Below are 23,297 nucleotides of genomic sequence, written 5' to 3' on the forward strand. Positions count from 1 at the left end.
TTAATAATTTTAACTCTGATAAATTATTTTTTGTTTTATAGTCACCCTGATTTGTATTCATTACGCACACATATGGCTGCATAAGGCAGATGCGGCTGATGACTCTGTCTCCATCCCTCCACTTTGCGATCTATACCACCATATAGGTGGGGATTGATCGTATCCCAGGTACGGCATCCTGCAATAAGCCAGTATGGAAGGCTGGTTAGCCAACGACGGGTAAGATCCCACCTTGAAGCCCGGGACAACCTAAATCAGGCACAGTCACGATTACTTGGCAGAGTCACTGTGAGCACTGGCTCACTTGATCATGGAGTGACGGACTGCAACCATCATGGGAAAAGCCGGCTGATGAAAGGTGGAGGGGGAACAGGAGTCAGATATGTCAGCTATGGCAGCAGAAGTGGTCTTGGAACGGGGCATGTCGCGTTTTTATTTTATTTTATTTTTCCTTTGTGGTATAGAAGGCCACTACTGCATGTACGTTTTTTCGGTTTAGTGCATGGCTTTGGAACAGCGTGGTTTCAGGCGGCTGATGGTAAACCCACCCATATTGGGCTTTGGATTTGAACATACAGGTTTCGATTTCCCTTCCCAAAAGATTGGTTTCAGTTTGCTGATGCTTAAGGTTACACGTTTCGACGTTGGTTGCACCAATGACGTTATTAGATTTGTTTATCATTTACTGCGCATGGCTTTGACCATTGCGCAAGGGGGGAGGTATTGAGGAGAATTAGGAACATTTTTGAAAACAAGGTTTTTCTTCACCATACTTGCAAACAATGATTGACATCCAGCTAAATGAGTGTGAAATATTTGAAAAAACAGTGTTCATCAGATGGGTAGAAGCAGTCCCATCAGAAGACCAAAGTGCGGTTACGGTAATCAAGGTTCTGACTAGAGAAGTCATGCCAAGGTTTGGAATTCCGTCACAAATTAGCTCAGGCAATAGGGCGGCGTTTATTCAGAAAACACTCAAACAAGTGATTTAACATCTGCATGTCAAACAAAGATTAGGCTGTGTCTACATTCCTCAAACCACAAGGTATGGTGGAGAGAGGAATCGGACGCTTAAGACAAAGATTAACAAAATTAAATTAGAGTACTAACTTAAAGGACTAATGCACTACGACTGACACTAATGAGTTATCGCATGAAAACTAACAGAACGACGCATCTAACCCCGCATGAAATGCTTACGGGTCGACCCATGCCTTCGCCTGTCATTCGAGGGCCTCACAAAGGACCTCCATTGGAACAATTGGAAACTGAATTAAGACGCTATATGGGACAACTAACTGGCATACACAGGCTTATTTTTAACAGGAGAAAGATAGAGTTCCAGAGTTGGAGAAGGAGCCACCAAGGGGGGTGGAGCCAGGTGACCACGTGTATCTCAGAGTCTTCAGGAGAAAGTGGAACAAACAAACCCAGGAGAGAAGGACCATACAAAGTCACCAACGCAACACCAACAGCCATCCAAGTGGAAGGAAGTGCCACGTGGTATCATCTCAACCACTGCACAAAAGCTGCTCAACCCAAAACCAGAGACGACCGTGAGGAGGAGCCAGACGCAGACACACGTGGGGCTGACCAGCTGCCCCAGGACCAGATCCAGTCGAGCCAAGAGATACAGCAGCATGGTGATGCTGAAAACGGGGAGCCTGTTTCTGATCCTTTACGGGTTGTGCCAGATTCCGCTGGCACAAGCACAGACCCCGAGGAAGGATGAAACCACGGGGGCAACACAAACCTGGAAGGGCCAGGAATTAGGGGGTGGTAGGCCTACTGAAGAAAGCCCGAGAGGAACACGGCCCAAAATCATTCAGGACTGGTTGACAACAAAGGGAAAATAGTCTTGTATGCTCAGATACCACCGCAAGACCAAATCAATGACTTTGTCTATACTGTTATGTCGGATGACGAACACCTATGTGCATTAACCCTCCGCCAGAATCATGAACATGCGCATAGGGAAGATCGGTGTGAATTACATATCCAATTTAATTCAATGAAATGGTGTCTGTCATAGAGGAGTCGGGTGACTGGGGGAGGATGCTCTATTAGGGGAGATAGATTGGAGTGACACTAGAAAGGAGACCGGAATGTGAGAATCGGACATTAGAAGGAGGTCCTATTCTCTTAACTGGTGACCTCTTCATGTGAACCACAACCATTTCAGACTGTGTGAACAAATGGACATTGGACTAATGGGTTCCAGGGCATGGTGGCTGCGAACAGCAGCAATTACGGTGCCCAAACCCCCCACGTTATATAGTATACCGGTACATGACGATAATCAGAACTATCCGAATCCATGGAAGCTTGTTGACAGTTTTCAGTTTTTAATTTCTTTTAGCTTTTAATTTCTATTATTTACTTATTTTTTGAAATGTCATTTTTTGTGTTTCATATTTTTATGTCATATATTTTGAAATGCTTATTTTCAATGCATGCTGAAAATACTGTGTTATGTGTGAATTCTAGTTAGACATGTTAAACATTTGATAGATCTTTTTTGCCTTAAACCAGGTTGAGACTCCTGAACATGTTTAAAGGTTTTTTAACGATGATCAAATGTAGTGTAGAATATGACCCAAACTACTACGACTGTTATGTTTTTGTTATGTTTTTGTTATGATCTTATTAGATCATAAAGGGGGGATGTGTGGTAGAAATTAGTGAGTATATTCTATAGTAAACCATGATTATTAATAGGCTTTATATTTTAAATAGTGGAAAGCACATGACGCCTGAGTCTGGGTTCAGAGCAGATGGTAGGTGCACAGAAATGTCCTGGGAACTGCGGGGTCAAGTCATGTTGACCTCCACCTTTCAGGCTTGGGTAATTTTGGCTAACAAGGCTAATCCCTGCGGACCTCATACCAGGGCGCGGTTGATAACACGCTGAGACGAGGATTGACTAGGCGGAAACCCCATTGGGTCAAGGAGAGCCTCCATTGTAGTGGAGAAATTCCTGTATGTGCATAAAGTAAGGCTGGGACCGAAGTTCAAGCAGTGACTTTGCAAACCTACTCAGGCTGTTGTCGTTGTTGTTTTTCTGCACGATAAAGTCTTTTGTCAATTCTTGCTCCGGACCCCTCGATTTCTTTTGCACTCTCTCTCTTTAATTAGTCTAAGTGTTTTAAATCTCGATTAATCTCCGTTAACACACGCACATTTAACGCAGATTTATTCTGTCAACCTTTCTTCATTACACATAATGAATAAAATAACCTTACCAGCAGATGACATGGGCAGTTTGTGGCCTTGCAGGTGGGGGCTCTGCTGTTTCTGACCAGCGCAATGGAGGAAATACTTGAGGTGAGGTGGATCATTCACAAAATTTAATCCACATAGGTCTACCTAACATAGCGCTAATGCAATAATTAATATAGTTAATATAATTAAGTTAATATAAATAGTTAATATAATTATTTAAGTGAAAGTCATTCATTCATATTTTTGGTGACGGTGTGTGGACCCCGACTTTGCAGCCAAGGGGTCGTCATCACTGCAATATCCTGAAAACCTATTATTTCCTTTGTTTTGATTTCTTATTTTACTCTGATGCATGCATGATGTTTACAGTTATTCATCATCTCGCACCCCTCCTCTTAGAGCAGGGGTGTCAAACTCATTTTAGCTCAGGGGCCACATGGAGGATAATCTATTCCCAAGTGGGCCGGACCGGTAAAAATATGGCATAATTATGTAAAATTAAACATGCTGTGAGCACACCAAACACAGGTTTCCCATTTACTTCCGTGAATAAAAAGGACGATGACCATTTTTCTTGGAAAACTCTGCACTCTGTGTCCACTTTTCGTCTTTTTGACAGAGACATTTTGGGGCAATGAGAGTGCCAAAGCGCATAATGTTGGAAGTATAAGGCAGAACGACAAGGTAGCTCCGGGCTAGCTGCACTACCTGTTTATACTTGCTCCCTGCTCAGCCCCGGTATAAAGTTTGCTTGCTTAACATAATTGCTATTGCGACTTCTAGTGGACACATTAAGAACAGCAGTTTCTTTCATTGAAAAATATCAGATCATTTTAAGTTACATTCCAAAGCGACTTCCAGTTACACACAATTGTCCAGTAGTTCAATGTACAACAAATAAATCAGTGCCAGTCAATGCAATCCATGTAATGATAGGAAGGATTTTTATATATATATATATTTTTACAATACTGTACTTCACAAAATCATCTCGCGGGCCGGATTAAACCCGTTCGAGGGCCTGATTCGGCCCGCGGGCCGTACGTTTGACACCCCTGTCTTAGAGGATGTCTGAACTATCCCGGCATTGGCAGAAGAACTAAAGCCTCAACTAGAGGGTAACTGTAGGGGTTAGATCAAACTATCGTTCGATATAAAGTATGGGGAGGACCCCGACACCCCCCATGGGGCTGTAAGGAAATGTCCCTGTTACTGACAGCTCAAGTATGTTCCAGCTGGCCTCAACGGTAATTCAAATTGAGACAGGAGAAAAACACTTGATGAGGGATGAAGACACATTTAACGATTCTACCATCACAGCAAAAAGGGTAAGACTGCAGAACTCAGACCTCTCCTCCTCAAAGAAGTGAGGTCAGGCTCAACCTTTGGCTCACAGAACCAAGGGGCCTCATCCTTTACGAAAAGAAAGGAGATAATGCCGTCCCACAATTCCTCAAGGCAGCTAATGAGGGTTAGGGTTAGCACACTAGGGTTCTTTTACAATAACATTAAAAAAGACTGATGTATATTATATTCCATTTCTGCAAAGTCTCTTCCTTTTTATTTAGGATGTGATTCAAAGAGTGCAAGAATCATTGAGTACGGAAACCTTAAGTAAGGAAACCTCAAGTGCTACAATACAGAAACAGGGTTTCTTAATATTTTCATGTGCCAAGAGGCAGAGTGAACCAATGCGTTTTCGATCTCTGATGTCAGCGGGAAGCTCGTTCCACCGTTGTGGAGCCGGGACAGTAAACCATTGAGTTTTCGTTCAGCATAGTGGACGGGGTGGGGCATATGGTTTGACCTTGTCCTGGATGTAAGATTGGCCAGAGCCTTCCGCGGCACGATAGGCGAGTACCAGTGACTTGCCCCAGATCCAAGTGAACACCGGTACTCAGTGCAGGGGGCGGAGGAGTGGTGTATTGTGGGAGATCTTTGGTAGGTTGAACAGCAACTGGATGAGCTGCTGAGGAAAATACCTTATTGATGCAAACCAGCCAGAAGGGATCGGCAGTACTGGAGATGCGGGATGAGATGAGTCTGGACCAGATCCTGTGTCACCTTCTGGGTTAGGAACGGCCGTATCCTCCTGATGTCGTAAGCATGGATCTGCAAGAGTGGGGGTCACAGTGGTATCGAACACGCAGCCCTAACAAATAATACAATGTCACCTGCCACCACACATAATCTAATTCACAACCACAGTCAAACCGCAATACTAAATAGGACTTAAGTCGTTCAATAAGAACAAACGATAATATTAATATTATTCCATTAACTGCAACAAATGTGTTTTTTGTATTCTCATGTTACTTTCAGTGGAAAACATCTACGAACTGGCGTTCAATTTTTTATTAGCATGGTTTAATTTGTCTTTGATGGGCGACTGATTAAGTTCAATAAAAGCAGGGATTCCTCATTACAAGTGTAATGGACCATGTTAATCCTCAAATGAGCAGTTCTCTGTAAAAAAAATAACCATTAAAAAAAACTTCTTAATACCACCTACTCAAACTAACAACTGCAAATTAAATACTGAGTCTCAGAGATCAGGGTCGAGAGGGGGTTGGAAGTTTGTTCCCACTTGTCAAAAGGCAAAGAGCGTAGACAAGATGCTGAGGTGGACAGTCAATCTGAGAGATTTGACACAACACAACACTGAACACAACACTGAATATGACCTTACAATGACACTGAAAGAAAACGCATAACCACAGCTTAAATGAATGGCGACTCTGTAAGTGGAACTCAATATCATTTCTGTTTACGATTTTGAGTAGAAAAGTGCATTTATTAGTTTTTTCGGCAAATTGGCACCTCTTTACAGCCTCAAATCAGAACACATAGAATATATTAATATCCATCTTAAATCACACCACCGCGTGTCACTGCTAAAGTGGTACTTTGGAAATATATCACCATCACACAACTTGTTAGTTGATTTGTCTAATAATACCTGGCAAGGGGGGGGGGGAGAGGCAGGAAGTCCACTTAGATGACACAAACTAATGAGCAAAGTGTGTCGAGTTGTCCTTTGTTCTTGATTCAGCAGCATCTAAAGGAAAAAAAAGTCGCTGTGTAAGTCTTGAAATCCCGAAAGGAGAGAAGAAAGTAATGTGTGTTGTTTTTTTTCCAGAACAAACAATGGAAGAAAAAGGGAAGTCCAGCAAAACGTTGGTTAAAAATAAAACCGTTAGTTCTATGTGACGGATCCTTCCAGTCTTTTCTCCATGGAAGGGCGCGGCTAACAGGGAGAGGGCAGGGCCAGGGGGTATGCCAGTCCAGGATTGACCAATGAGAAACCAGAAACGGCGAGGGGGCGGTACCGGGTTCCGAACTTAGGCGTCGTCAGGCCTCGGAACACGCAGGCTTTCCGAAATACAACGCAGACTTTGACCTTCAACAAGCGGGCGTCTCCGTTCCACGAGAGAAAGGCAATTATTTTTTGACCATTCAGCTGGTGTTGCATTTGGTTCATACTGAAAGGAATAAAAGGAACCGATAAAGCCTTCGTACCCATGTGCCTTCGAGCACTGTCGAGCAGTTTAAAACTGGTTGCCACGGGAGCGTTTGTCTGTTTACCTTTTCCTTGAATGTGTCCGTTTGAACTGAGGTATACCTTGGTTGAAGGAGGTTTATGGTTTGAATGGTCTTTATGCTTGAAAACAATGGACCACTACCCCCCCGTTTTACCCACCCGCTCCCGAAACACAGACAGACACACATAACAACCCCCCACCGCGCTCACCCCCCCCTTGAGATAAGCTTGATTACCATGACAACTGGGTCCATAATACATTATGTACAGCAGCATTAAACACTAGAAAACATTCAAGAGCCATCGTCTGTTGGCAGATCAGTAGCGTTGGTGTCTACGGTTTCTCCAGAGTACATCCACCCCACCTCTCACGGAGGTCGCTCATGATTGTTTTTTGGTTGTTTTGTTCACTTATTGTCAAACATTATTGTTTTTCATTCATCCCTACCGCCAAAGTATGCAGGGGTCGTCACTAGGAATCTATCGCAGGACTCCCGGAAGACTTGGTTAAAGAACTCCCTGTGTGTGTGTGTGTGTGTGTGTGTGTGTGTGTGTATAAAAATGAACACTCGTTCGGTCAAACATAAGAGAATAGTGACGGTCGTCCAGGAAAAAAGAAACGCTGATAATCCAGACGTACGCCATCGAGGGAACGCTCCTCAATGGTCTAGCACCTCAATGGTCCAGCTCCTCGGGGCGCTCCGATCCAAACGGGACGGATCGGAAGACCGGCTATCGGGGTGTGAGGGAGGAGTCGGGGGTGGAGCCTTAGGGCTGGGCACTGGGGACGGAGCCCCGGAGGTGTTACCTGAAACAAGGCGTTAGTGACCGCCGCAAACCCAGCAGGGTCGGCCTCACAAGCAGCACCTCTGGGTCGTGTCTGAGTCAAATGCTGGACTCTTTGGGAACGGTGTCCAGGTTGGTCACCATGGCGACCACAGGCAGGATGTCCTCCAGGCCACCGGACGCGGCCACGCGCCGCATCTGGCCCACGCGCTCCTCCACGCAGCCTGCCGAGAGACGCGCCTCCGACTCGTGGTCCCAGCAGTCCTCGATAGTCTCACACAGCAAGGCCAGGCCCTGGAGAGACCAGCACACACTGGTTATGATACTGTAGAGAGACCAGCACACACTGGTTATAATACTGTAGAGACCAGCACACATTGGTTATGATACTGTAGAGAGACCAGCACACATTGGTTATAGTACTGTAGAGGAACCAGCACACACTGGTTATAATACTGTAGAGTGACCGGCATACACTGGTTATAATAACTGTAGAGAGACCAGCACACACTGGTCTCTCTACAGACCCCGGAGTATGGACCCCAGTGTGTGTCGCTGACCGGCCCCTCAGACCCAGGTGTGTGGACCCCAGAGTGGGTACTGACCGGCCCCTCAGAGGCCCAAGTGTGTGGACCCCAGCGTGTGTACCCAAGCGTGTGGACCCCTCAGAAGCCCCAGTGTGTGGCCCCAGTGTGTGGACCCAAGCATGTGGATCCCTCAGAGGCCCCAGTGTGTGGACCCCGGTGCGTGGACCCCAGCGTGTGTCGCTGACCGGCCCCTCAGACCCAGTATGTGGATCCCAGCATGGGTCGCTGAGGTGCAGGGGGGGCCTCACCGGGTGCTTGTGCCAGCAGTCCAGCAGAAGGGGGCGGAGCTTCTTGTGCACCACCACCTCCTGGATGTCCTCCAGTGACGGCTGCTGGCCCACCTCCTCCTCAAAGGGCAGCATGTACTGGTCCACCGGACCTGCAGCGCCCACACGCACACACACACACACACACACACTAAAAGGTAAACATGGGTGTAAGCCTATCGCACTGCTGCCTTCCTTAGACAATATTTACAAGTACCATCTATTCTAGACTCACCTCAAGCAATGTAATCAATTAAACATAAAAACATGAATAAATGCCATCAGTACCCTCATCAGAAGTATTAGCTACCTGGCCTTATGTTATCCACCTGGATAACATGAATATCATTAACCTATAATGAGGGTAAGATGGCTGATTTGTTGTATTATTTGTGAGTAGCAGCTACGTTCTCAAGCTTTCCCTCTGTGTGTGTGTGTGTGTGTGTGTGTGTGTGTGTGTGTGTGTGTGTGTGTGTGTGTGTGTGTGTGTGTGTGTGTGTGTGTGTGTGTTGGTTAATATGGTGTAGACGGACAATTGACCTGACTTCTCACCTGGGCTCCCCGGACCTAACGCCTGATTTCCACCGGGGGCGTATGCCCTGCGGAATGGCTGCGAACTGCCCTGCGTCAATCCCCACCGGGCGCCTAACGGCAGCGTAGCGGTGCCTTGCGAGCCAGCCGTATTCACGCGAGATCAAGATTCACGCGATAATCCTAAACCTAATGTTCCACTCCCAAAACTACTGCAAATAAATGCCAAATATTGCCCATCTAGCCTACGGTTAAACATGATTTTATAGCATTAAAACGGATTCACTAAAAAAGTTACACATTTTTTGTTGATAGTCGAAAAACGACTAAACAGCTTCTACTGAGTATTAGAATATTTTTTAATACTTCATGTCATTTATTTTTTTAAATAATCCTAAAAACTGTTCTGCCCAAAACCTTTGATAAAGTGAGTTAATGTGTTTCATCATTTGTATGAATAAGTTTGAAGCAACATATGGATTGTAAGTGTTGCTGTATTGAACTTCCTTCTGAAATCTAAATAGTCCATGTCACCTTTTAATGTTTCTTGTGCACAAGTTAATGTTTGAGTTCTTTATCAACGTGCAACATGGATGCTGTGTTTGTGTATAGTCAGCTGACTTTTTTATGGTTTATATGGACAGTGGTATGTAAGAACAATTTGCATCAGATGCTTTTCAAACCATAAGTCTGTATAATATGAGTGTGTGTGTGTGTCCAGCAGTGCACCCCACCCAGATGTGACTTGGGAGGACAAAATAGTTGACAGGGTCCTGCATCCAGCTCAGTATATTATGAGTGTATGTGTGTTGAGCAGTGTAGCCCACCGAGATGTGACTTGGGAGGACCTTAGTGTTTACAGGGTCCTGCCGTTAGGTGGAGTGCAGAATGACAACACAATCAATACTTGGATCACCTTCACATTTGATCTGTACGTTAGTTTAATGTATATGGTACGTTTCTCAGTTACACATGAAAATGGGGACCAAGTCTCTACAAAGTGGATTACAAGACATGATCTCATTTAAAAGGAAGCACAGCAAATCTAAGAACTATAAAGACATGACGTCACTTAGAGAAAAAGCCTTGAGGTGGAGTGTACATTCTAGCAGGTGGGTTGGCAGTAGATAAACAATGGGATAATCAATACTGAACTCATAAGTCAACCATAAGTTAGAAGACTATAGTTTTTGTCTACAGACTGTAGTCGTTTGACCTGTAAAGTGACTGTAGAGCAGTTCCAGAGGGGATTTGTTTCTCACAAAACATTCATGGAAACACAGCCATGATGCCTTTCACATGATGTTACAGAGGGAACATCGTGTCCTCAAGATGGTCGTTTTTCCTCTTTTATAGGGTCTTGATGAGGAAGTGCCTCAGAAGGGTTCTGAGACCACATATTCCTCATCCCTAAATGAAGATATTGAAGAGGTAAGTCTTCATGAAAGAATGCTTTTCTTTAACATTTTGCATTGACTTAATATCTTACAAAAGTATACAGTGAGGTTCAAATCAACGTTTCCCCTTTGTCTTCGTCTACCATAGTTTATTTTTAATTCTTATTAAAGGGCCAAATATCCTCTAGTGGTACATTCCCAGTATCTTTGTATTTATTGTTTCTTTGGTTTAGCTGCTACAGATGGTGACTGAAAATAACCAGACCCTTGATGTTGTGAACGACGCGATTAAGGGAAGTCCAGTGCTTCCACTTCACAAGGTTGAAAAGGTATATTAGGTTAAAAAATGTATTGGACTTTGTGGTGAGGTTTTGACTACTTTCTAGTTTTAAAGAATATTTTTATTTAAGCTTAATTTAGGTAAACAGAATAATGGGGGTCCTTTTTGGCTAGTTCACTGGCTATCTTGTGGCAAACATATAGGTGTCTGCCACAAGAAGACTTGCTTTCTGAGTATTTTCTGTGGTGGGTCTGGCATTGACATTACCATTATATGTATGTGATAAGCCATATATTTTTTTAAATACACACCACAATGGCAACTTATTCCATCTCAGGTCTTCTAACATTCCTGCTCTACATGCATAGGCTCTTTATATTGAAGACGTTTCAATCATGTTTAGATCTTTTTGTATTTTTGTTATCTTGACCTGGTGGACAAAGCTTAGATATGCATGTGGTTTGTGTGTGTTAATTCTTTTTATACAGTTCATGATTGCAGCATTTTGTCAAATATCATACATAAACAAGTACAGCATAGTATGTTTAATCCTGTCTTCTGTTTTTAGGACTTTTCTTATTAGTGAAATGACAACATTCATTCTTGGAAAGCTGACTTGACTTGCCAGATTTGTAACTTTCTGGTTTAAACAAAACCAACAAATAGACGCATAACACTCTGATCATTTTGAACCCGTTTGCTCTTATAATGTATTATAAATTACTACTGAGAATACCCAGAATCAGTTCAACCATCCAAGTGAAATGGATCCTTTTTACAGTGAAAAAGTCAATCGGATCTCATGTTGATATTGGATTTTATGGATTCCCTCTTCAGACTTAGTAGATACAAACATGTCAATGTGAAATATCTAGTTGCTCAATCTCTGGCATGCCTTTTGTGTATCCTAGATCACTTCAGTGCTACGAATGGAGAACTACTTAAATAAACCTGCAATGTTAAAATGTATGATTCTAATTGTGTGTGTGTTAAGTTTGTTTAGGGGTCTGGCATAAATTCTTCCTCAGACAAAATACAAAAGACCCATCACAGGTGAGTATCCACTTAAGGTTTGTTGAACTCTTAAACTGTCTCTTAGTCTCCAGCACATAATATAATTTGCTTTCTCCCCATTTCAGGAGCATTTTTTTGGAGATGAACTGCTTTCAGACCAGGACAACGATCCAGAATCTGAAATTGGATATATTGGTAGGTAACTTCACCTCTGAGTCACCTCACTACTGGTTGTTTCTGTTGATAAAAATGTTTATGTTTTTTTCTTTTTTTATGTGTTTAGCAGAAGTAGTGCCATTATAGTCCTCCACAGTGAGTGAGCCTGCCCCTCTCTCTGAAGGTATGCCAAGTTTGAATACAAAGCACCATTAGTGCTTTAAAAGTGCCATGTCCACTGACACCTCGGCCAGTCAAGGCAGCATCCCAAAGCCTCCGGTCTCCAGGATGGAGGGAGAGGTTGGGTTGCCGGGTCTAAAACATGATCCTCAGTGAATTAATCCCTTTTCAAGCAGTGTTGATTATCAGCTTATGATGTTAGATTGTTCAGCAAGCAAGCAAATTTTTCGATTCTGCGGCATATATAACGGTGCGGCTTATCTATGCATTTTTACAGCTAACGGCGACTCGGAAAATTTGTATTCGAAGCTTAAATCAGTATTCAGAGCTTCGTTGTTTTTTTTCATGTAAGTGACGTTACCAGAGCGAGGGATACAAACTATAAGCGTCAGCGACCGGAGCAGAGAAGCGAGAGAGGTGGAGGAAGAATAGATATCTTGTTTCCCTTTACTTTATAACACAACATTAGCGGGAACTCGGGAGGAAAAGTAATACTCGACGAAATGCTAACCTTAGCTTAGTTGTTTGTTTAGGTTCGCTGTACAGCGCCGCGCCAATCAACTGTGACTGGCTTGCTGCAGAGCGTGAGCGTCTTGGGAATACCCGGACAATATAATGGATATAATATGGACACATAAGACAATCAATATTCAGTATTTGTTATGGATTAATTCCCTGAAAAGATGCACGTTCCAGGATGAATTGAAAAGCTCCCGTAAGGGCTGAGATGGCAGAGGACAGCTGATTTGGAACAGCTGTTCGCTTTCACGGGGAAAAACTAGGGAACTTCAACCTACTTAGGCCTACTAATTAACGTTCAAAAGCTATTCAATCTTCAACAAAATATGCAGATACTGTCAAAATCGGTTCCAGGGAGTATATAGGAATTATTAATGTTGTTTTTGATGGTGTTTTTTTATGGAACGAGTATTCGAAGAACATTCGCTCGGAAAAACCAACGAGTATTCAAAGCCTGAAAAATGGCATTCGGGCCAGTCCTAATGGTTATTAAACATTAAAACACCTGTGGCTTATCGTCCAGTGCGGCTTATATATGTACACATCATTCAATTTAGCTGCTGCGGCTTATATTCCTGTGCGCCTTATAGTGGGGAAAAAACGGTACATTTAAACTGACCGAACAGCAAAGAGGTTGTCAACCATTTTGTAAAAGTGTGTAATTCAAGTGAGCAATCAACTGAAAACCTTATATAAAATATGTAATATTATTTATATAATATTATGTTACAAATAATTTTCATCACAGAAACTGGTAAACAATTTCTTCTTGTCATTCTGTGGCAATGGTTGAACTCAAAACGAAAACTAAATATGTTGGCCAGTTTGTGTGATCTATTTTCTACTTTGCATATTTTCCAGGAAAAGATTCTGGCAAAGAACATGGGTCCAGAAGAGCTAAAAAGAAAGTGTGGTCCAAGGTTGAGGTGGCTGCAGTAATGCAGCATTTCAAAGATCCGATACGTAAAGGAAAACCGGCTTCAAAAAATGAGTGCAGTCACTGTAAGCAGGTAGAAGGTCCTGCATTGACACACAGAACAGTCCAGAATATAAGGGACTTTGTGAGAACCGCGGAATAGCTGCAAAGAGGCAGGCTCCTAAACCAACAGAAAACGATCAGTGATCTTTTATTGATGTTTGATAAAAATGTTATTCTAGCAGGAAAGCTAAAAAAGCTCCGCCAGGCATTGGAAAAAACTACTTAATTCATCGTTCAGATCTACTTCATTTTATTTTATTTCACGGTTCTCCTGGAACCGTCACTTTATCGTGGTGGAGAGGTTTGCGTGTCCCAGTGAACCTGAGGGCTGTGTTGTCTGGAGCCTTGTGCTCCTGGTAGGGTCTCTCATGGCAGAGTGGTCTCAGGTGAGGGGCCAGACTAAGAAAATCCTCAATGAATAACGTAAGAAGAGGAGATGTGACCCGGCCCGGAGGAAGCCCGGGGCCCCCGTCTGGAGCCAGGCCCAGACGGAGGGCTCGATGGCGAGCGCCTGGTGGCCGGGTTTGCCACGGAGCCCAGTCGGGCACAGCCCGAACAAACTACGTGGCACCCCCCCTCTCCTCATCCCATGGGCCCACCACCTGTGGGAAGACCCGTTGGGGTCGGGTGCGCAGCCACATGGGTGGCAGCGAAGGTCAGGGGTCTCGACGGACCAGACCCGGGCGGCAGAAGCTGGCTCTGGGGACGTGGAACGTCACCTCGCTGTGGGGAAAGGAACCGGAGCTTGTGAGGGAGGTGGAGCGCTATCAGTTAGATCTGGTGGGGCTTACCTCCACGCACAGTCTCAGCTCTGGTACCGTACTCCTGGATAAGGGTTGGACTCTATTCTTCTCCGGAGTTGCCAAGGGTGTGAGGCGCCGGGCGGGTGTGGGGATACTCATAAATCCCCGGCTGAGCGCCGCGGTGTTGGAGTTTACCCCGGTAGACGAGAGGGTCGCCTCCCTGCGCCTAAGGGTTGTAGGGGGGAAAACTCTGACTGTTGTTTGTGCGTATGCACCAAACAGCAGCTCAGAGTAGTCGGCCTTCTTGGAGACCATGAATGGAGTCCTGTATGGGGCTCCAGTAGGGGACTCCGTAGTTCTGCTGGGTGACTTCAACGCCCACGTGGGCAAAGATGGAGACACCTGGAGAGGCGTGGTGGGGAAGAACGGCCTCCCTGATCTAAACCCGAGCGGTCGTTTGTTATTGGACTTCTGTGCTAGTCATGGATTATCCATAACAAACACCATGTTCGAACATAAGGGTGCTCATAAGTGTACCTGGTACCAGAGTACCCTAGGCCGAAGATCAATGATCGATTTTGTGATCGTGTCATCTGATCTGAGGCCGCATGTTTTGGACACTCGGGTAAAGAGAGGGGCGGAACTGTCAACCGACCACCATCTGGTTGTGAGTTGGATCAGGGAATGGGGGAAATTTCCGGATAGACCTGGTAAGCCCAAACGAGTAGTGCGGGTGAACTGGGAACGTCTGGAGGAGGCCCCCGTCCTAGGTATCTTCAACTCACACCTCCGGCTGAGTTTTTCTGGCATTCCTGTGGAGGTTGGGGGCATTGAGCCGGAGTGGACGGTGTTCAAAGCCACCATTGCTGAAGCTGTGGTGGCTAGCTGTGGCCTCAGGGTCTTAGGCTCCTCAAGGGGCGGTAACCCTCGGACACCGTGGTGGACACCGGTGGTCAGGGAAGCCGTCCGATTGAAGAAGGAGGCCTTCCGGGATATGATATCCTGGAGGACTCCTGACTCGGTTGCAGGGTACCGACAGGCCCGAAGGGCTTCAGCTGCTGCCGTGTCGGAGGCTAAGCAGCGGGTGTGGGAGAAGTTCGGAGAGGCCATGGAGAAGGACTTTCGGTCGGCACCAAAGTGTTTCTGGAAGACTATCCGGCACCTCAGGAGGGGGAAACGGGGAACCATCCAAGCTGTGTACAGTAAGGATGGGATTCTGTTGACCTCAACTGAGGAGGTCGTCGGACGTTGGAAGGAACACTTTGAGGAACTCCTGAATCCGAATAACACGCCCTCTATGTTGGAGGCAGAGCTCAAGGTTGATGGTGTTTCGTCGTCAATTTCCCTGGTGGAGGTCACTGAGGTAGTCAAACATCTCCGCAGTGGCAAAGCCCCAGGGATTGATGAGATCCAGCCAGAAATGCTAAAGGCTCTGGGTGTTGAGGGGCTGTCATGGTTGACACGCCTATTCAACATCGCTTGGGAGTCGGGTACAGTGCCAAAGGAGTGGCAAACCGGGGTGGTGGTTCCCCTGTTCAAAAAGGGGGACCAGAGAGTGTGTGCCAATTACCGGGGTATCACACTTCTCAGCCTCCCTGGTAAAGTCTACGCCAAGGTGCTGGAAAGGAGGGTTCGGCCGATCGTCGAACCTCAGATTGAAGAGGAACAATGCGGTTTTCGCCCCGGACGTGGAACTATGGACCAGCTCTTCACACTCGCAAGGATCCTGGAGGGGGCCTGGGAGTATGCCCATCCGGTCTACATGTGTTTTGTGGATCTGGAGAAGGCGTATGACCGGGTCCCCCGGGAGAAACTGTGGGAGGTGCTGCGGGAGTATGGGGTAAGGGGGTCTATCCTCAGGGCCATCCAATCCCTGTACTCCCAAAGCGAGAGCTGTGTTCGCGTCCTCGGCAGCCAGTCAGTTTCGTTCTCAGTGGGTGCTGGTCTCCGCCAGGGCTGCGCCTTGTCACCAATCCTGTTTGTGATATACATGGACAGGATGTCGAGGCGTAGTCGTGGTGGTATGGAAAGCCAAGAAGGCCACAATCCGGCCCTAGAATGGCGCGGTAAAAGTGCAAAACCGCACGGAATCCGTACGGAATCCGTACGGAAACCGTACGGTTTGGCAAGAATTCCGTACGGAATCCGTTCGGAATCCGTACGGTTTCCGTACGGTTTCCGTACAGTTTCCGTACGGATTACGTACGGTTTTGAATGACTAATAGCCGCGGTTATTAGTCATTCACTCCGGCTATTAGTCATTCACTCCGGCTATTAGTTATTCACTCCGGCTATTAGGTATGCAGAACGAGCCCCTCCCTCTTCTTTGCTTGACCACTAAGTTTGAAGGCTGTCTAACCAATCAGAGCTGCAGTGCCTCCATGTTTCGCTGTAACATAAAGCTGTGTTGTCTTTACTAGTTTCACTACAATGTAATGACCACCATTAGCTAGTGGAAAATACATTTGTGTCTAGTACAGTGATATGTTTGTAAATGTTAGGCTATATATTGAGATGGCAGTGTGCGAAATACCCGACAATATTCGGGGATGTCCTCATCCCCAGATTGTTCTCGATATGCAGTAGCCAGCTAGGCCATAACTGATTGTGGTGTCGGGTGGTGGCCTATAGGTGGCACTCTTCCCTCTGGCCCCCTTACTCATCAATCCCGATGCCCCAGTGCAGTGACGGGGACACTGTGCTGTGGAAGGTGCCGTCCTTCGGAGGAGACGTAAAACCGAGGTTCTGACTCACTTTGGTCATAAAAGATGCCATGGCACTGATCGTAAAGAGTAGGGGTTTCCCCGGTGTCCTGGCCCAACCAGGCTCATTCAAATCTGGCCCCCTAATCATCCTCCTGTATAATTGGCTGACTCATTAATTCCCTCACTCTCCACCTCAAGCTGGTGTGTGGTGAGCGTTCTGGCGCAGATTGGCTGCCGTGCTTCACACGTGTTGGTGCTACACACTGGTGGTGGTTAGTGAGGTTCCCCCTTCCCTGTAAACAGCGTCTTTGAGTGTCTAGAAAAGCGCTATATAAATTCAATCCATTATTATTATTATTATTATTATTATTATTATAACATTACATAACATGAACATGAACTGAATAAATGCCAGGTATATCGCAGACGGGCACACAATCAGTGCATTTGCAAATGAGAGCATGCAGTATGACCGATCTTGTGACATGTGGTCGGAGAGAGTCGTGTGTGTGTGTGTGTGTAGAGCAAGTTGTTGAAGGAAGTGTTTCTACTTGACGTTACAATATTTCATGGATGCAAGCAAGCCAAGACAATCAATCTATATCTATAGCCTACATGACAACACACACACGCACACACTTTAAACACACTGGTAAAGCAATAGGAGCCTGCATTGGCTAAAGTTGTTGCGATGCACGTTATTTCATAACAGGGAGGGGCAAAGTTGTGCTATACAATGCAAACACGACAATAATTGGCACCGTTCTTGCACTCAGAAGAACATGAACTGAATAAATGCCAGGTATATAGCATATCGGAGACGGGCACACAATCAGTGCATTTGCAAATGAGAGCCTGCAGTATGACCGATCTTGTGACATTATTTAACCATCCATCTACAGCTAATACGATCAGACAGATACATCATTGATCACATATAAGCCCACAACAAGCCCAACATCACCACGGCAGGTGCGCTCTCTCGGACATTCACACAATCACTCCAACTTCTCCAACTCCAAGGCAAGACTGTTTCACTAAGACCACAAACAACCACAACTAACCAGCCTACATATCCACAACAATGCACAACAATCAGTTCATTGCGTCTATCTTCTGTTTGGCGCGCATGGCTAATTTGCATAGCTATCTTGCACATGACTGTCGGCTCTGCTTGTCAAAAAAATAGAACGTATTTGTGAATAAATGCTTTGAATTCTGAATACTGGACTTGGTGAGCTTAAATAGGCTACATTTAAGTGACATTTAGTGAGATGGACTAAAACGGAATACAAATGAATTATTCTAGGACGGCTTTCAGGATCAATTCAGAGGTTCAACTGTTCAGGATTCATTTTGCTTAGCCAGTGAAAGTGATCAGCTGTAGATTCCACACACTGTTAAAAATACTTCACTACAAGGCTATAAGTCCTCCAAATAATTCAGCAGAATTGCATTACTGCCACAAGCATAGGCAGCAGTCATTATGCGCTAAAATGGTCCCTGCCAGTGTTTTTCTATTCTGATGTTTGTGGATGAATCTTTCAGCTACAGCTTTGTTACATTTCCTTGCGATGGTTTGCTAGTTTAACTATACGGCAATACATCAAATGATGTAAGATGATGTGTCCGTTGCGTGGCTGTCATGTGAGAGCCCGCGTACACGCATTTTAAAAACACCTGTAATCAGCGTGACTATGACTTTCCCAGCCGATCCAGGGGGGCTATTCCCATAATTTATAGAACACTGGCGACCATTTTAGAACACTGGCCGGGACCATTTTAGAACACTGGCCGGGACCATTTTAGCACATAATGACGGCTGCCTATTATGCTTATGGCAGTAGGCCTAATGCAATTCTGCTGAATTATTTGGAGGACTTATAGCCTACTTGTAGTGAAGTATTTTAACAGTGTGTGGAATCTAAAGCTGATCACTTTCACTGGCTAAGCAAAATGAATCCCGAAAAGTAGAACCTCTGAATTGATCCTGAAAGCCTATGTCCTAGAATAATTCATTTGTATTCCGTTTTAGGCCATCTCACTAAAGGTCACTTAAATGTAGCCTATTTCAGCTCACCGTCTCCAGTATTCAGAATGAAGAGCATTTATTCACAAATACGTTCTATTTTTTTGACAAGCAGAGCCGACAGTCATGTGCAAGTATGCAAATTAGCCATTGTGCGCCAAACAGAAGATAGACGCAATGAACTGATTGTTGTGCATTGTTGTGGATATGTAGGCTGTTTAGTTGTGGTTGTTTGTGGTCTTAGTGAAACAGTCTTGCCTTGGAGTTGGAGAAGTTGGAGTGATTGTGTGTGAATGTGCGAGAGAGAGCGCACCTGCCGTGGTGATGTTGGGCTTGTAATGGGCTTATATGTGATCAATGATGTATCTGTCTGATCGTATTAGCTGTAGATGGATGGTTAAATAATGTCACAAGATCGGTCATACTGCAGGCTCTCATTTGCAAATGCACTGATTGTGTGCCCGTCTCCGATATGCTATATACCTGGCATTTATTCAGTTCATGTTCTTCTGAGTGCAAGAACGGTGCCAATTATTGTCGTGTTTGCATTGTATTGCACAACTTTGCCCCTCCCTGTTATGAAATAACGTGCATCGCAACAACTTTAGCCAATGCAGGCTCCTATTGCTTTACCAGTGTGTTTAAAGTGTGTGCGTGTGTGTGTTGTCATGTAGGCTATAGATATAGATTGATTGTCTTGGCTTGCTTGAATCCATGAAATATTGTAACGTCAAGTAGAAACACTTCCTTCAACAACTTGCTCTACACACACACACACACACACACACACACACACACACACAGACACGACTCTCTCCGGCCACATGTCACAAGATCGGTCATACTGCATGCTGTCATTTGCAAATGCACTGATTGTGTGCCCGTCTCCGATATACCTGGCATTTATTCAGTTCATGTTCATGTTATGTAATGTTATGGCCTAGCTGGCTACTGCATATCGAGAACAATCTGGGGATGAGGACATCCCCGAATATTGTCGGGTATTTCGCACACTGCCATCTCAATATATAGCCTAACATATACAAATATATCACTGTACTAGACACAAATGTATTTTCCACTAGCTAATGGTGGTCATTACATTGTAGTGAAACTAGTAAAGACAACACAGCTTTATGTTACAGCGAAACATGGAGGCACTGCAGCTCTGATTGGTTAGACAGCCTTCAAACTTAGTGGTCAAGCAAAGAAGAGGGAGGGGCTCGTTCTGCATACCTAATAGCCGGAGTGAATAACTAATAGCCGGAGTGAATGACTAATAGCCGGAGTGAATGACTAATAGCCGCGGCTATTAGTCATTCAAAACCGTACGGAAACCGTACGGATTCCGTAGGAATTCCGTACGGAATTCTTGCCAAGCCGTACGGATTCCGTGCGGTTTTGCACTTTTACCGCGCCATTCTAGGGCCGGATTGTGGCCTTCTTGGCTTTCCATATGGTTGGGAGGGGTTGCAGTTCGGTGGTCTGAGGATCTCGTCACTGCTTTTTGCAGATGATGTGGTCCTCATTGGATCATCGGCCTGTGACCTTCAGCACTCACTGGATCGGCTGGCGGCCGAGTGTGAAGCGGCTGGGATGAGGATCAGCACCGCTAAATCTGAGGCCATGACTCTTAGCAGGAAACCGATGGATTGCTTACTCCGGGTAGGAAATGAGTCCTTAGCCCAAGTGAAGGAGTTCAAGTACCTCGGGGTCTTCTTCGCGAGTGAGGGTACTATGGAGCGTGAGATTGGCCGGAGAATCGGAGCAGCGGGGCCGGTATTGCGTTCGCTTTACCGCACCATTGTAACGAAAAGAGAGCTGAGCCGCAAGGCAAAGCTCTCGATCTACCGGTCGATCTTCGTTCCTATCCTCACCTATGGTCATGAGGGCTGGGTGATGACCGAAAGGACGAGATCGCGGGTACAAGTGGCCGAGATGAGTTTTCTCAGAAGGGTGTCTGGCGTCTCCCTTAGGGATAGGGTGAGAAGCTCAGCCATCCGTGAGGAACTCGGATTAGAGCCGCTGCTCCTTTACTTAGAAAGGAGTCAGCTGAGGTGGTTCGGGCATCTGGTAAGGATGCCCACTGGGCGCCTTCCTTGGGAGGTGTTTCAGGCACGTCCAGTGGGGAGGAGACCTCGGGGAAGACCCAGGACGAGGTGGAGAGATTATATCTCAACACTGGCCTGGGAACGCCTCGGGATCCCCCCGTCAGAGTTGGTCAATGTGGCCCGGGAAAGGGAAGTCTGGGGCCCCCTGCTTGAGCTGCTCCCCCCGCGACCCGACCCCGGATAAGCGGACGAAAATGAGATGAGATGAGATAATAATACCTAAAAATATATAGTTTGTTTCCGTCGTCCTCCATCGCTCGATTCAACAATACATTTTGACACATTTTATGACTCCCGGATCAGACCACAGAAAAAGTCATGGACTTTTCTATCGCCAACATGCCTCTGTACTCGGATATCTCAGGCACGGAGACTGGGAAATGCACAGACTGCACCAAACTGCGACAGGCAGTGGCTTTATTTGAAACGAGACAAGCAGCATTAGAAAAATGCAAAGCATTCCTCCAGGATACAGTACCGATGGGTGAGTTTGCTGAGCTAACTCAGACAAATCCAAAGCAAGATGATCAAAGATACACTGTATCCTTCCCGAAGCTGGACAAGAGAGAGACAGTTCCAGCTGCGTCTCACTGGCACAGATTCGGAGCCAAGCCAAAACAACATACCAAAGTGAATCAACAAGTTCACTCAACGCCAAAATGCTAAGCTACCCAAAGCTAAAGTTGCATGTATCAGCCGGATTAGCCCGTCACTGAAGTTAACCCTGCCGCTGAAGAACCGGTTCCTGCCACTTCAAGAGTCCACGAACGCGCCTGCCACCCATGCACCCTTGAGCCCCGAGATGTGTCCGGACGGACGGTGCGGACAGAGACGGAACAAGAACCCGTCGCCAGAGAGGCGAGCTGTGCATACGTCGGCCACCCGTGCACCCCTGAGCCCCGAAATGTGTCCGGACGGACGGTGCGGACAGAGACGGAACAAGAACCAGTTGCCATGGAGGCGAGCTGCGCATGCGTCGGCCACCCGTGCACCCCTAAGCCCCGAAATGTGTCCGGACGGACAGTGCGGACAGAGATGGAACAAGAACCAGTCGCCACGGAGGCGAGCTGCGCATGCGTCTGCCACCGCCACCTCAAGCCAACAAGGGCCCATCTCACAGAAAGCAGATGAACCAGACACACTGATAATAGGAGACTCAACCATCAAGGATATAACCGGTGAGAAGATCAAAACATGCTACTTCCCAGATGTGATGGTTAGTGATATCAACCGGAAACTAGCCTACATATTGGAAAACCCCAAAATCTCACAGATTATTGTGCATGCAGGACTTAATGATATTCGAAGAGAACAGTCAGAATTTCTGAAGAGGGATTACGCTGATCTATTGGATACACTGGACAAAATACACATTCAGTCATTCATCAGTGGACCCATACCAGCAGTTGACAGGGGAATAAACAGATTCAGTCGTCTACTTGCACTGAATACATGGCTTTCCAGAGTCTGCAATGAAAGAGGAAGGGGCTTTATTGATAATTTCAACTTGTTCTGGGGGCGCAAATATGTTTTCAGAGCAGATGGCCTACACCCAAACAGGTTAGGCTCAAAACTGTTAAGGGACAAACTTCTCTTCTCGCTCTCCCACAAATCTCCAAGGTCTGGCGCACAGGCCACAGTCAGAGCACAGGTTGAAAAGAAGCTAGACTACAACCTTCCCGACACATCTACTCTGCCACTATCTGACATACAGATAGCAGACAGACCACAGACCTTGAAGAGAGACAACAGCCTGCCCGACACCATGGACACTGTGCCTTCCCCCATCGCTGATGCTGGCTTGGCGAGGAACGGCCACCCCCCTCCACTGCATTCCCCCATCAACGATGACCTCCAGCCTCATCTCTCCCATAGCCACAACAACAACTCCAGCTCCACTGTCTCCTCCCTTTGAGATTTTCCAGCTGAATTTAAGAAACTGGAATATGTTGGCATCAAACTTGCATCTGTGTCAATGATGGCATCGCCGCGTCATGGCCACAGGCTGATAACACCCAAGCGGAGGGAGCCCCAGCCCCCCCCCCCCTGTACTGATAGTAGTCCTGAGTATTACTGAGACAAAAAAGGGTTCAGCCGTAGACACAGTATAAAGGAAGCTTCGCATAATCTGCTGAACTCAAGGTTTCCAACGTGAAACATGGCAACTTTTGCATTCCTGCTGTAACCACTAAGAGAGAAAACAAAGGGAAACTTATACACAATGCTAACCTCACAAATCTCATACCTATTG

The 23,297-nt window shown here is 45.9% G+C and overlaps 1 protein-coding gene across 2 annotated transcripts in view; it reads right to left on the reverse strand.

The window, feature by feature from the left end:
* Nucleotides 1-5,995: 5,995 nt before the first annotated feature.
* The window catches only part of LOC132456396 (activin receptor type-2A-like), a 74,919-nt gene continuing 57,617 nt past the window's right edge, over nt 5,996-23,297 (reverse strand). For both annotated transcript variants that reach the window (XM_060050747.1, XM_060050748.1), the window contains 2 exons: nt 8,385-8,515; nt 5,996-7,843 (listed from right to left, as the gene is read on the reverse strand). In XM_060050747.1, coding sequence (XP_059906730.1) covers nt 7,649-7,843; nt 8,385-8,515 — 326 coding nt within the window. In that variant the 3' untranslated portion in view covers nt 5,996-7,648. The remainder of the gene's footprint in view (nt 7,844-8,384; nt 8,516-23,297) is intronic.

The sequence above is a fragment of the Gadus macrocephalus genome, chromosome 4, assembly GCF_031168955.1.
Source record: "Gadus macrocephalus chromosome 4, ASM3116895v1".
Taxonomy (NCBI): Eukaryota; Metazoa; Chordata; class Actinopteri; order Gadiformes; family Gadidae; genus Gadus; species Gadus macrocephalus.